Source organism: Labeo rohita, chromosome 11 (genome assembly GCF_022985175.1).
Source record: "Labeo rohita strain BAU-BD-2019 chromosome 11, IGBB_LRoh.1.0, whole genome shotgun sequence".
Taxonomy (NCBI): Eukaryota; Metazoa; Chordata; class Actinopteri; order Cypriniformes; family Cyprinidae; genus Labeo; species Labeo rohita.
In genome coordinates, this window is record NC_066879.1 from 5168908 (window position 1) to 5184964 (window position 16057).

Genomic DNA, 16057 nt, shown 5'->3' on the forward strand with positions numbered 1-16057 from the left:
GGAAACACAATGCATTAAGAGCTGGGGGGTGAAAACTTTTTGAATTTTAAGATCATGGTAAATTGTACTTAATTTGTTTTCCAGGAAACATGCAAGTATCTTCTGTTGCTTTCAAAAGGTTAGTACTAAATGGAAAAAATATATATTTTTTTACAAATTAAAAAAAATGTGGACATCTTCATCCTGTTCAAAAGTTTTCACCCCCCGGCTCTTAATGCATCATGTTTCTTTCCAGAGCATCAGTGAATGTTTGAACTTTTTTTTAATAGTTGTGTTTGAGTCCCTCAATTGTCCTCAGTGTGAAAAGATGAATCTCAAAATCATACAGTCACTGTTGGAAAGGGTTCAAATATGCAAAAGATGCTGGAAAACTGAAGAACCTGCAGTTTAACTGTTCAGAACAAACAAGGGACTCATGAACAACCATCACGAAACAAAAAAACAGTCTTAAATCATCCAGGTAATCACACACAGTATTAAGAACCAAGGGTTCCCAAACTTTTGCAGGGGGTTACTTTAATAAATTCAGCTATTTTTTGGTTTTGTGGACTATATGTAAACAACTTTTATGTAAAATATCTTACTCAGGACAGTAATAAATAAAAAATAACATGCATTTTGTATGATCTCTCTTATTTTGTCAAAATTATTCACATTTTCACATATTTTGCAAAGGTGTTCCAAAACTTTCATATGCCACTGTACTTTCTTCTGCAGAACACACTCACACAAAAAAGACATTTTGAAGAGTTTAAACTGTTTAAAACCATTTAATGAAAGTCACTGAGGTTCAAAATAATACTGAACCCATTTGAATTTCACTGTATGAACAAAAAAAAAAAAACACTGAGACTGAGAGGTTAGAAATGAATGAGGGTGAATGATGACAGAACTTTTAGCAACGTTTTTAATATATAATTTTTAGAAATTTTAGATTCTTTTCAGTGGACTGGCCAAACAGGTTTGTAAACTGTCGATTTGATCATTCACACCAAAAGTGTTTTGTTCCCACTGCTGTTTTTCAGTTGTTTTCCTATGTGACCCATGCTAGGTTGATGTTTTTGACTATTTTGTTGCTTTTTACCATTTAAAACATGTCTAAAGACCCTTTCATTCTGCTCATGTGTAATGTTGCTCTCACTGAGCGTTTGGTCTGAAGTTACATAGACACACTCAATAAAATTAAAACATTCAATATATGCTCATGTTGAATTTTCAACAGTATATTGAATTTTTGAAATTAAAGGATTAGTTCGCTTCCAGAATAACAATTCCTGATAATTTTCTAAAAAAAAAATAAACATTTATATACTTTTTAACCAAAAATGCTCATCTTGCACTAGCTCTGTGATTCACGACTACGACATCGTCCAACATTGTTGTTTTACCTTTTTTTGTAAAAGGCGTTTGACTTTCTTTGCATTTCGCTTTGTAAATACTGGATTGGTACTATGTCACGCGTCAACTGAAGAAAGAAAGACATGAACATCTTGGATGACATGGGAGTGAGTAAATTAATCAGGAAATTTTTAATCTGGAAGTAAACTAACCTTAAAAAAAAAGATACTGACATCAAATGTCAATATCAAAGCTTTTGTATAATTATGTGAAATAATGGAGTACCAGAATTCGATGTGTATACAAAAAAGCCAGCCTACCTCTCTAAGTACTGTACTGCCATAACCTCTGTACAGCCCTCTGAAACCCTGCAGTGAGAAACCAAAAAGAATTGTAATCTCTGTGCAAACAAAAAGACATGGCATTAACTGGTTGTTTTACAAAATGACTTATTTATCAATCAAACCACCCATGCATCAGTCTGTAACACGACAGCTGAAGTGAACTCAAGTGCATTGTTGACTGTAAGTCAAGCTGATGGTATATGTATACCTCTTCTTGTAGCGTATTGAGCAGCACCCGGTATGTATTGAGCGAGGGACTGGCCTGTGTCCTCTGCTTCACTACTTCAGTCGGCACACGGATCAGACAGGCGACCTGTGTAAGAGGAAGAGAACACTCATCAATATGTCAAATAGTGCTGTTCACACAAACAAAGAGAGGTACTTGGGTACACAGTACAAAATGTTTGAAAATAACAGAAAAACAGAAAAATATAATAAATTCATAGTCTGCAACAGCAGATTTATACCACAAATGGAAAAAAGGGGACAAAGACAAAATACATAGGGTAAGATTTCAAAATGCAAAAACTTGGATTTATTCATTTAAAAATAATAATTAAATATATATAATATATAAAATAATTGTAAAATTAGTTTAAAAATGCATTAGAAAACTGAAAATTTGCCATTTGACATTTTTAAAATGTGGTAAAATGTACATACATACTGTAAATAATTAAATTATATTTTAATGTTATTTAATGTAATTGTAGATATATGTCTCTCTTTTTCTATAAATACACTATACAAATATATATATATATATATATATATACACACACACACACACACACATAAATATATATATATATATATATATATATTTAATGTTTTTAACGAATTCTCTTCTGCTCACCACGCCTGCATTTATTTGATCCAAAATACAGCAAAAGCAGAAATATTTTGAAATATTTTTACTATTTAAAATTAATGCTTTCTACTTGAATGTATTTTAAAATGCAATTTATTCCTGTGATCAAAGCTAACTTTTCAGCATCATTACTACAGTCTTCAGTGTCACCGGATCCTTCAAAAATCTTGATGAAACTTTGTGAAAAGTCATTAATATTTAAAACAGTTTAGTTTTTTTTCAGGATTCTTTAATGAATAGAAAGATTCAAACATCATCATTTATCTCATAATAATAATAAATGTTTTTTTGAGCAGCAAATCAGAATATTAGAATGATGTAAGGATGCTACAAATTCAGTTTTGAAATCACAGGAATAAATTACATTTGAAAATATATTAAAATAGAAAACTGTTATTTTAAATAGTAAAATTATTTAACAATTTTATTGTTTTGCTGTACTTTGAATCAAATAAATGCAGGCTTGGTGAGCAGAAGCAACTTTAAAAACATGAAAAATCTTACTGTTCAAAAACCTTTGACTGGTAGTGTGCATTTATATATAATACACTGAAATATGGATGTGTGAATATCAAATGTTTCTTAAAATCAATAAAAAGCACATAAAAATGTAGTATAAATAAATATACGTTTTTTTAGTGAAAGAACTAAAGAAGGAAAAAATACTGAAAAAAAATAATGTTACATAACCGCAGTCATTAATATGTTAATGCAAACAGAATGAATAAAAAATCATTTTAAAAGATTAACAAAATGCCCACAACTCATACAGGAAGTCACAATACATGCTTTGTCCGACAGCTGAAGTGAGGCATTATTCAAGCTCATTCCTCACGGCCGCATCCCCCTTTAAAACTACACTTGTGGTGCATTACTTCTGATCCTCTCCGTGCTGGGGGCGGAAATACCAGGGCGAACCGAGGATGGAAAGCAATCTCCGCAACCACAGGGAGTTTACCGGGCCCCCCACCAGACCCCCGGGCTCACACTGGATCTGTGGTGCTAGAAGTAATCTCTTCTGAATGACAGAGCGGGCGTGGGGTGCTACTATGAGAGAGGTCGGGTCTGCTGTGAGCCCAGCTGACAACCTACATGCACGGTGTGTGTGAACAAGCTACGGTAGTTTGCACTCTGTATGACTCCGTGCATCTTCTTGCACACCGCAGTTGCGGAATGAACGGCCACTTGGCTTGAACAGCGTGCAAGACTTAGCGTGACACAAATGTGGAAGATCCAACTGAGGGAATCTGTAATTGACATTTCCATTGAGAAAAGTAAGGTCATTGGAGAAGGTTTGTTTTGTTTATGGCGAACGCGTGAAGCAAGAGTGCCATCAAGCGGTGAAACGCGGGAACTGCGACCATCCGTCTGTGAGGGAAACTGACAGGGCCTATTTTACTAAGCTCATTACATTCTCTTTTGCTGGGTTAACATTTATGAAACACTAAACATCACGTCTCCTCGTGTAATTCTCAAAAGGATCAAAATTACGGCGCTAAATAGAGAGGGAAGTGGATATGACAAGTAATTCTTGCGGTAATTGAATTGGCGTGCGCGAGTGCGCGCTGCAGCAATTTCGTATCATTTCGCTGGGGAGTTGATGGAGGACTGGCGAGAGATTATATCAGATCAATTACCGGCATTGTGTATTTCAGGGTAATTTACAGCGAGCAGTGAGGAGGAAAACTACGCTGAGGACATTTTAAAATAAGTGGAAGTCGAAGCCTTGCGTGTTTATGGACGTACCTGTGTGTGACCAGTCACGCAATTATCGAGGCAATGACTTAAAGGCGGTTTTACTAATTAGTTTACTTATTAAGGAGTAATGGTTATACGGTTCAACGTGAGATACATTTATCTTTATTTGCTAGTCATTTGGAGGCGGTTAATTAGCCGCTGGCTGTGATCCCCGACAAATCTAGCGACTTCTTGGACAAACCTTATTTAGTTTATGAGACACTCTGGTACTGCCGCGCGAGCGCAAAGTTGTGCTGTGCTACTGTTCAAGCGCAGGAACCCTCAGATAAAAGAAGATATTCTGTTGCTTCTAACTCTATTTTACATGCAAGTATAGCCGAAATCACAGCACAGCCATTGTCTTAATCGTAAACTCTGGTTATGTAGTCATTTCGTAAAATATATCAATATATCTATGAAATATATAAATGAAAACAGTTTTATTGAATTTGGCTGCATTAAATAGCAGTATGTGAGCACAGAGGCCAGCACTAATATCATGACGTCGCGACAGGAAGTTTAGCTACTTTCCATTGAAAAAGGTTGGCAACACTGGATCCCCGCGCTGTGCTACTGAAGCGCAGGAACCCTGAGGACGAAACTCTCATTTCCACGACGACCAGAGGCCAGCACTCATCGCGACAGGAAGGTCGGTGGAGAAGAGGGCAATTAAAGCGAGGCACGCTGCTTATTTTAGCACTAGGTGAATCAGTTCAGAGCCGTTTGTCTTACCTTGCTGTTTACAACACACGCGCACTGCAAAGGTGACGAATGAACGCTGCGCACTGATCAAGACCTGAACACAATGGACCCTTTTCACAAGCCTGTGATGACGCGTTTTAACGGTCATCGTCATCATAAATCCTTTCAACTTTTTGATTTTGATTTTTAAAAATATGTATGTGCATTTATAACACTATATTTTGTAATATACCGCCTTTTCATCAAGTTACCAAAAAACTAGTTAACGCTATGCGAGGGTGTTTCTAAAGCCGCGTCTATAGGAGGGACGTTAAATTTGACATTGTTCTCTCTTCTGACTGCCGATATCAGTCATATCATATTTTTTTCCTTTGAATAAAAGCCGTGAAAACACTATCGTGTAGTTTTTCTTTTGTTATTTGAGCAAATGGGAATGCAAAAAATATATTTCTGCTATCGGATTTTACCCAACTATGACGACTTCCGCTATGAGAAACCCGGAAATGTGAGAAAGGTCCATTCAGTTGTTTTGATTTGCCTCGACACTTTAAACAGGCTAAAATTTAGTTTGATTGCTATTATTTACTTACATTTATTCAGGTGGCATTATATACTTACATTTTAATTAATCATTTGATACAATGCACTTATTATACTTATTATTATTATTATTATTATTATTATTATTATTATTATTATTACTATATATATATATATATATATATATATATATATATATATATATATATATATATGTATATATATATGTATATATATAAATAATATTATATATTATACGCTACCAGTCAAAAGTTTTTGAACAGTAAAATGTGTAATGTTTTTTTAAAGAACTCTTCTGCTCACCCAACCTGCGTTTATTTGATCTAAAGTACAGCAAAATCAGTACAATTCTGAAATATTTTTACTATTTAAAATAACTGTTTCTTAAAATTTAATTTATTCCTGTGATTTTAAAACTGAATTTTTAGCATCATTACTCCAGTCACATGATCCTTCAGAAATCATTCTAATCTGATTTGCTGCTCAAAAAACATTTGTTATTATTATGTTGAAAACAGCTTTTTTCAGGTTTCTTTGATGACTAGAAAGTTCGAAGAACAGCATGTATCTGAAATAGAAATCTTTTGTAATATTTTAGCATTACTTTTGAGCAATTTAAAGCATCTTTGCTAAATAAAAGTATTAATTTCTGTCATTTTATTTTACAAAAATGTACTAACTCCTAGCTTTTGAATGAACAGTATGGTTTTTAAGTTTTTTTTTTTTTTTTTTTTCTCGTCAGCTCACCAAGCCTGCATTTATTTGATCCAAAATACAGCAGAAGCAGTAATATTTGTGCCATATTTTCACTATTTAAAATAGCTTTTTATTTGAATATATTTTAAAATGTAATTTATCAAAGCTAAATTTTCAGCATTATTACTCCAGTCTTCAGTGTCACATGATCCTTCAGAAATCATTCTGATATGCTAATTTGCTGTTTTGATAATTATTGATAATTATTATTATCAATATTTAAAACAGTTGAGTGCATTTTTTTAGGATTCTTTGATGAATAGAAAGATCAAGCATTTATCTGAAATATACAGCTTTTGTAACGTCATACACTATACCATTCAAAAGCCTGGAGTCAGTATAATGTTTTTGGAGAGGGAAATAAATTGATGTTTTGAATTATCAAAAGTAATGATAAAGACATATAATATAATAATAATAACAACAATAAATGTTTTTTGAGCAACAATTCAAAATGTTAGAATGATTTCTGAAGGATCATGTGACTAGAGTATCGCTGTTAAAATTCAGCTTTGAAATCACAGGAATAAATAATAAAAATATTTCAAAATTTTCCTGTTTTTGCTGTACTTTGGAGCAAATAAATGCAGGCTTGGTGAGCAGAAGAGACTCTTTAAAAAAAACATTAAAAATCTTACTGTTCAAAAACTTTTGACTGGTAGTGTAAATGTTTTTTTCTTTAATTAGTATACAGGAAGAGTACATTAACTTGTTAAAAAGTGACTGTAAAAATATTTATAATATTAGAAAATATTCTTTATTTCAAATAAATGCTGTTCTTTTAAACTCTGTATCCTAAGGTATATAAAACTGTTTTTAATATTAAGAATAATCTGTTTTTTAAGCATCGAATCTGCATGTTAAAATGATTTCTGAAGAATCATGTGACACTGAAGACTGGACATTCATCTTTGCCATCAGAGGAATAAATAACATTTTAAAAAATAAAATAGACTTAAAATAGAAAAAAGATGTTTAATTTGTAATAATATTTCACAGTACTGTTTGTACCATATTTTAGATCAAATAAATGCAGCTTTGGTGAATTTTAATGTTTTTAATGCAAAAAAAAAGTCCCAAATCTTTTGCATGCAAGTGTGAGATAAAAAGATATTTATAACATAATATTTTTATAGTTTTTCTCAACATTTTTGCCTTTTTACCCCCAAACCTGAAGACACTTTTTGAATCCCAACTCATTTCTATTAGCATAAAATAAACCACTTGGTAAGGCCACTCTCACAGCTGTGACTCCAGACATCAATGGACACAGCTGGAACATTCCGAACCCTCGGTGAACTCGGAACACACGCCTCCCAGCAGAGTCTCAGGAAGTTGGAATTACAACAGGCATCTGGAACAATCTTCCACAGATCATCCTACAGGTGCTTTAAAAAACAACAACAACAGCGGCCCCTCGAGCCCTTATGGAGCGCTGCCTTCCCAAAACCTATCTGCACAGTCCAATATCTGCCTGACACGTTTCCCATCTAGTCCTTTAATAATACCAATGCATGTGGAGAGATAACATTTTTAACCTAACACTTCAATTGCCTATTTTTTGATATTTCAGAGGCCTGCCAGGTGAGAACCAGAAGAGGGTTGAAAATGAGCCACAGCACAACGCTCAGACTTGATTTGTACAATAAATCACAGGCAACCGTATTCTCGTGGGCGTCGCATGGATTATTTGCTGTGCCAAGCTTAGCAGGATGCCAGTCTGCCTCTTCTAGTCATGCTACATGCTGTTTTCACCCCACAGCCATAGGGAGAGACTAGGTTTATAAATGTAGGAAAAGTGCTCCTTCAGCTTGACAAATGAGCTTTTGGAGAGTGCGTTGGGCAAATGGGAATGAAGATAAATCTGATATAATGGCTAGATAACAGCTTACTCTGGCTCTGACAGACAACATGAGCAAGTGCATTCTTTATAGCACATACAAAAACAACAACACTGAGAAGGAAGAGACAGAGATCACCATTGCTTTTATTACACAATATTATACCACATGGGTGTTGAATGCTTGATTTTGATTAGTTGGCAAACTAAGCAATTATGTTCCATAAAACAGTACTTTGACCACATTACATTTTCAAAACATTTCGAACAAATGATTTCAGTTATATCAAAGGTCCTCACATCATATCCTACAACAGCAAATAAACCAAAACCCACAAAGACACTGACCAAACCACAGGATAAAAAAGTTCCCCTGTTTTTCCCTCACACCTGCACAGAAACTACAGTTGAGGTCAAAAGTTTACACCCCTTTAAGAATCTGCAAAATGTTAATCATGACCAAAATAAAAGGGATCATACAAAATGCATGTTACTGTTTATTTAGTACTGACCTGAAAAAGATATTTCGTATAAAAGATGCTTGCATATAGCTCACAAGAATAAATAATAGTTCTGTTCTGTTCTGTTCTGTTACCTGAATGATCCACAGCTGTGTTTTTTGTTTGTTTGTTTAGTGATAGTTGTTCATGAGTCCCTGACTCATTGCAACTATTACAGATGGTTCAAACATTCACTGATGCTCCAGCAGGAAAAAACAAGCATTAAGAGCCAGGGGGTGAAAACTTTTGAAATTGAAGTTCAGGGTAAATTAAACTTATTTTGTCTTCTAGGAATCATGCAATTTCTGAAGGGCAGTACTAAATGAACAAAATATGATATTTAGGCAAAATCAGAAAAATGTACACATCTTCATTCTGTTCAAAAGTTTTCACCCCCAGCTCTTAATGCATTGTTTTTCCTTCTGGAGCATCAGTTAGCATTTGAACCTTCTGTAATAATTGCATATGAGTCCCTCAGCTGTCCTCAGTGTGAAAAGATGGATCTCAAAATCATACAGTCACTGCTGGAAAGTGTTCAAATAGACAAAAATACTAAAAAAATACTAAAAAACAAACAAAAAAAAAACAGAATTTGTGAGACCAGAAGGATTTTTTTGAAGAACAGCGGGCAGTTTAACTGTTCAGGGCAAACAGGGATTCACAAACAACTATCACTAAACAAAACAAAAACAGCTCTGGATCATTCAGGTAACAACATAGTATTAAGAATCAAGCGTATGTAAACTTTTGAACTGGGTCATTTTTATAAATTCAACTTATTTTCTCTTGTGGACTATATGTAAATGTCTTTTAAGTGAAATATATTATACAGGTCAGTACTAAATAAAAAATAACATGCATTTTGTATAAACCCTTATTTTGGTATTTAAAATTCTACAGATTCTGGAAGGTGTATGTAAACTTTTGACCTCAACTGTTTATTATACTATTATATATAGCTATATCCTACAATAGCAAATATGTCAAAAATTACAATTCACCTGCACAGAAATTAACTTTTTAGCTAAAATAATTTGCAAAACAAAAGCTACATGACATATTTCATTAGCGAGGAGGTAGCATTTCTGTTTTTGAAGCTATTTGTAAAGACGATGCAGTGGAACACTTTTAATAATTCATTGGCCATATTCCTTACATGCAGCAACTTTTCATAAAGTTGTGTGAAGAGACAAGCTGGACTTAAGGGAGACTGGTGAAGCTGTATAAAGTGAGGATAAAGTTTCCAGACAATATAAATCTCACTGGTTGCAGATGAGAGGCTGTTACAAGGCATATGTGATGCTACAAAGGCATAGTCTGAAACCCTAAGCTTAAAGTCCTGGATCCACATTTCGTTTGATTAGTGTGCTAGTACTAACCTTACAGGGTCAACCAGATAACTATGACAGTACAGCAGCTGCAGAAGTAATAGCTAAAAGAACAAAGTAAAAAGCGATTAACAAGAAACAAAATGGACTGATGCAAAACTGGGACCAGAAAACTCCCAAACTAACAAATTATAAACTAATGACTCATTAATCATCTCCAGTTGGGAAACCTATTAGTGCGAAGTTGTATAATGGCAGGAGTTACATAAGTAAGATGACTTTGTCTTCTGCTCCAGACAGCCGGAGGGGAAGACTTTCATGGCTAAGCTCCGGGATTACGGGCTTTGAACGGGGCAACGTGTACCCACAACACACTGGGGCTCTGCTGTTAAAATCCCCCTTTTGAAGTGTGCAAATCCTGCTGCACCAGGCAAAGTGTTATCAACAGACCTGACTTCAACTTCACCTCATATTCAGATATCTTGGGGACTGGTGAAGGCTGACCTTTTCACTTATTTTCTGAGCTATGTTTAATGATTAGTATGTAATGATAGGCGCTCTTTAAATTTTCAACAAAAGACACTTTTCACCCAGAGTGTCTTTTTCACTGGAGAAGTAGATGGAATAACAGTCAATCTACTGGTAATAAACTGAAATGATCAACCCAATTACAACATTTATAGTTATATACTGTCACTTGAAATTGGAAACTACAATTGTGTATTGAGATGAATGGGATGGTGATGTATTATTAGTAGGCCCATGTGGAATTTCTACTCTAATAAGGTTGAGGAAAATTGCTGCTGAACAGATTTAAATATGATAAAATATGTTAAACAGAGCTGAGAGGTGAGAGCTGAGTTCATATTCCATGCTGGTTCCAAAAGATGTTTTTGTTTTTATAATCATGCAAATTCTCTGACAAAAAAAATCTCTGTGGTGTTTCAGAAAAAAAACTCGGCACACTTCTTACCTTTTCTTCTATTTAATGTTTTTTTTTTAAAAAAAAAACGTATGCTACTTCTCATTTGATATTGAACCACTGATGTCACATGGACTATTTCATGTCTTTACTACCTTTCTGGGCCTTGAATGCTATAGCTGCGTTGCTGTCTATGCATCTATGCATTTTTAAACGAATAAACAACCCTCTTATATAAGTCTCATGTTCTTTTAAGCGATGAAGGTTATTCCAAACACTACTGTCTTGAAAAAATAAAGCAAATTGGATTTAAACAGTAGAGGGAGAAAAGTGGGCTGCTTTGAGACTGAACAAATAAATGTCCTTACTGCAATTTTTAATCAATTAAATCTAATCTTGAGGAATAAAAGTATTAAAGGAGAAGTTCACTTCCAGAACAACAATTTATAATTTACTCACCCCTCTGTCATCCAAGATGTTCATGTCTTTCTTTCTTCAGTCGTAAAGAAATTATGGTTTTTGAGGCAAACATTTCAGGATTTTTCTCCATATAGTGGACTTCTATGGTGCCCGTGAGTTTTAACTTCCAAAATGCAGTTTAAATGCAGCTTCAAAGGGCTCTAAATGATCCCAGCCAAGGAAGAAGGGTCTTATCTAGCAAGAAAATTGGTTAATTTCTAAAAAAAAAAAAAAAAAAAAAAAAAAAAGAAGAAGAAAAAAAATGTATACACTTTTTAACCCCAAACACTCGTCTTGTCTAGCTTTGCGTGAACTCCCATCTCATCTTCTCCTCCAACTTCCAATTCATCCTACATCGCTGTTTTACCTTTTTTTGTAAAGGGTGTTTGACCCTCCTTGCGAGTTCCCTTTGTAAACACTGGGTGAAGTGATGTAGGATGATTTTGAGGTTGGAGGGGAGAAAATGAGATGGGAGACGTACCCTAACTGTCTTGAACCGGAATACACAGAGTTCACGCAGAGCTAGACAAGACAAGCATTTGAGGTTAAAAAGTATATAAATTGTACATTCTTTTAGAAATTAACCAATTGTTTTATTAGATAAGACCCTTCTTCCTTGGCTGGGATCGTTTAGAGCCCTTTGAAGCTGCATTTAAACTGCTTCAACTTTGCGGGCACCATAAAAGTCCACTATATGGAGAACATTCCTGAAATGTTTTTCTCAAAAAACATATTTTTTTACAACTGAAGAAAGACATGAACATCTTGGATGACAAGGGGGGTGAGTACATTATCTGTAAATATTTGTTCTGGAAGTGAATGTCTCCATTAAGTTCTTTTAAGTGCTTCCAAACTTTTGAAAGTTAGTGTATGTATTAAATTACATAACATTTTAAAGATGGAGTATCCACTAAGGGAAAATTAAAAGGCTAACTTTTTTGCTTCTGTGTCATTTTTGTGACATGAGCTGGACTGCATTGCTTTGAGCTTTTGAGTTTCACTAGAAAAGGACAGCTCCAAAATCTAAATCTCCCTTGACAAACCTGCAAGACTCCTCTCTATAAAAACGGCTATGGTTATTGACAACAATAAGATCCTATTTGGCCAGCTGCTGGGAAAATACAGGGTCATCTGTGGCCAGGCTCCTAACCCAGAGCAAAAAACATCCAACAGAAACCACATTTAAAACCTTCCGCATGTTTGTCTCTGAAACAGACACTCTGTTCATTTGGACTCCAATGAGTAAATAAATGATGATAAACACAAGGACAAAACAACAGGAAAAGAAGAAGAAGAATGACAGGAAACCTACGATTTCTCCTAGTGAAGCGGCCAGCATGTGAGTGATGGGGGCCAAGTTTGTAGCACTGTAGCCGGTGAATAACGACTTGGTGCTTTCATAGGTAACGAAGAATGCAGCAGCTGGAACCAAGAAGAAACATTTTGTTTGAGGCAAAACTATTCAAACTGCATCCATTTTCTAACATGTGTTTATGTATTTATTTAGTAGGCGTATTCTGAGAGCTGGCGATTCCAGTAATTCTGGTTTAAATATGCTATTTATCATAATCAGAAGTCTTCTCAGCATGCAGTTTCTAAAGAGTTTAAAGTAAACTTTTAAGCATACAGCCATTTTTCATGTTTATTATAAGATATATAAACTTACCATTGGGAAAGGAGCCTATAGCAGCTGACGGGACCCCTGCATAGATCCCTCGGAAACCTCCCGCCTTGTAGAAGCCCTGCTGGCTCTGTAACCTTGTCTTTATGGTGTCCAAAGGGAAGAGAGTGAGATCTACACACATTCCCGCACAGCCACCTGCCTAAAAGATAGTGAGCAACGACACTGTTTTAATTCATCATGTACATATTTTTTTCTTTTAAATCTGGTGAAATGCACTTAGTGATTGTAGTATCATACATAATTTTTCCATACAATAATTTACCACAAATGACTCAAAGAGTCAAGTTTGTTGTTATGCTTAACATGGTTACTATGACATAATATACTACTTTTCAGTTAATTCATTACTCATTACAATTGACCCCATTTTTCATAAACTATGTTTCTGTGTTTAAATCATTTCTGACTTATGAATGAGAAAGTGCAAACTCTATGACTGATTTATTATTAATTAAAAAGTGTTTGAACATTAGTCCTGTTTTGGTTCAGATCAAGCTAAACCTGTCAATTACATGAAGCTCTACTGACAGTATTATTATTATTATTATAAAGTGATATAGTTTAGAATTTATAATTACGCTGCAGAAACAAAGGCCAAAAAAAGTATCTTTTTATATCTTTAAAAACGACAAAGTTTTTTTTTTTTTTTTAATTAGTGGATAAATAAGTAAAGCAACAACTGTAGAAACTAAGAAATCACAAACAACAAGAACAACAACAATAATAATAATAATAATTATTATTATTATAATTATTATTTTGAAGCACCATAGTCAAACTAATTCATAATAGGCTGAAACAAGGGGGAAAAGAGTTTTTTTTTTTTTTTTTTTTGTTTTTTTTAATTTCTATAAAAACTACAAAGGTTAAATATAACAAATAATGCAAAACTATTATTATTATTATTTTGAAGCACTATAGTCAAACTAGTTCATAATTGGGCTGTAAACAGTGGGGGAAATAGTATATTTTTATTTCTCTAAAAACTATGAAGGTTAAAAAAAAATACTGCAAATTGACAACAACAGCAACAATAATAATAGTATTATTGTTATCATTATTATTTTGAAGCACTATAGTCAAACTAATTAATAATTAGACTGTAGAAACAAGCGGAAAGAAGAGTATATTTTTTATTTCTCTAAAAACTATGAAGGTTTAAAATAACAAATAAAGCAAAACAATAATATTAATAATCTAGGTGTGGGTATTGTTTATTTACTGATTCAAGCAGACAATTTTTATTTTATTTATTTATTTATTTTAAAGGACTGTCACTATCTTCATTACTTTCGTTATCACAATCACTGTCATCATAACCATGATCAAAAATTATTTTCAAAAGAGATGAGATGACTGTAACAAGAAAGACTCCAGATAAAGCGTAGACTAACACATAAGCATAAAGACACTGTCACTCTATGACACTGTACTGTATTTATTTCATATGCAGAGTTAATGTCATAAGAAAGGATGCACACGCTGCTGTTTTAGCACGTGTAATAGACATAAAATGTGCATTACCACAAGGGAGGCTGTGAACTCTCGTCTGTCCATATTGTGCGTGCGGACTTCGGCATTAAGCAGGTGACTTTGTGAAGTGGTTGGTCTTTGACATTCTATGCAACAACAACTATTGCACGCTCCTCACGGGCGCTGCCATGTTTAAGGCGGGCGTTTTCACTGACGTCACGTGATGACAACAACAGCGCTCTTCATTTCCAGCAGAACAGCAGAGGAATATTTATATATTACCAACGTTTTTATTATTATTATTATTTATTTAAACTATTTTCTAAATAAAACAATCATCTTATATCTCTTTTTAGTGTACAATTATATACATTTTTGAAGGCAAATTACATTTTAGGTTGGTTGCTATTAGAATTTTTACCTCCCTGTTCTGGGAACTGGATTTAGAATGGCTTAATTTTGTATTAAATGCTAAAAAAAAAAAAAAAAATGGCGTCATAATAGGTCCAGCAGAGGGAACCATTATTCCATCTAAAGGTTCCAAATACACAAAGAAAAAACAAGGAATACAAAAGTTTATACAAAATTTATCAGATTAAAAAATAAAATGTTTTATACAGTACACAGATCTTAAATGTGAAAATGTGAAATAAATTTGCATTTTGTGTTTAAGTGCAATTACTGTCATTTCAAATAAATAAGTCTCACATTCTAAGATTATTTATTTATTTATTTATTTTTCCAATTATAAATTATATTTTTACCAAAATATATTTTAGATTATCTGTGCACAATGAATGGAAATAGGTGAATAGCAGAAATAAGTTAAATAATACACATATTAAATAAATGCACATATTTACATTATATGTACACTATCAGTCAAAAGTTTTTGAACAGTAAGATTTTGAATGTTTTTTAAAGTTTTTAAAGTTTTTTAAAGTTTTAAAGTCTCTTCTGCTCACCAAGCCTGCATTTATTTGATCCAAAGTACAGCAAAAACAGTAAAACTTTGAAATATTCTATAATAAATTCTTATTTTCAGCATCATTACTCCAGTCTTCAGAGTCACATGACCCTTCAGAAATCATTATAATATGCTGATTTGCTGTTTAAGAAACATTTATTATTATCAATATTTAAAACAGTTTAAAACAAAACTTTTTCAGGATTCTTTGATTAATAGAAAAAAATCAGCATTTATCTTAAATTAAAAGCTTTTGTAACATTATAGCCTACACAATACCATTTATCTTTCTTTTTCAGATAAATGCTGTTCTTCTGAACTTTCTATTCATCAAAGAAACCTGAAAAAAATTCTACTCATCTGTTTTCAGCATAATAATAATAATAAATGTTTTTTGAGCAGCAAATTAGAATATTAGCACAAATTTCTCAAGAATCATGTGTATGGAGTGATGATGCTAAAAATTCAGCTTTGAAATCCCAGGAATAAATTACATTTTAAAATATATTAAATTAAAAACTGTTATTTTAAATAGTTAAAAATATTTCTGAATTTTACAGTTTTTTGCTGTTGCA

General features: G+C 33.4%; 1 protein-coding gene across 1 annotated transcript in view; it reads right to left on the reverse strand.

The window, feature by feature from the left end:
• Window positions 1–14711, reverse strand: part of slc25a26 (solute carrier family 25 member 26) — a 70040-nt gene extending 55329 nt beyond the window's left edge. The window contains exons 1-5 of the mRNA XM_051123139.1: window positions 14567–14711; window positions 13025–13181; window positions 12671–12780; window positions 1891–1995; window positions 1659–1706 (exon numbers count right to left, since the gene is read on the reverse strand). Of these exons, the coding sequence (XP_050979096.1) occupies window positions 1659–1706; window positions 1891–1995; window positions 12671–12780; window positions 13025–13181; window positions 14567–14599 (453 nt within the window). The 5' untranslated portion in view covers window positions 14600–14711. The remainder of the gene's footprint in view (window positions 1–1658; window positions 1707–1890; window positions 1996–12670; window positions 12781–13024; window positions 13182–14566) is intronic.
• Between the last annotated feature and the right edge of the window lie 1346 nt (window positions 14712–16057).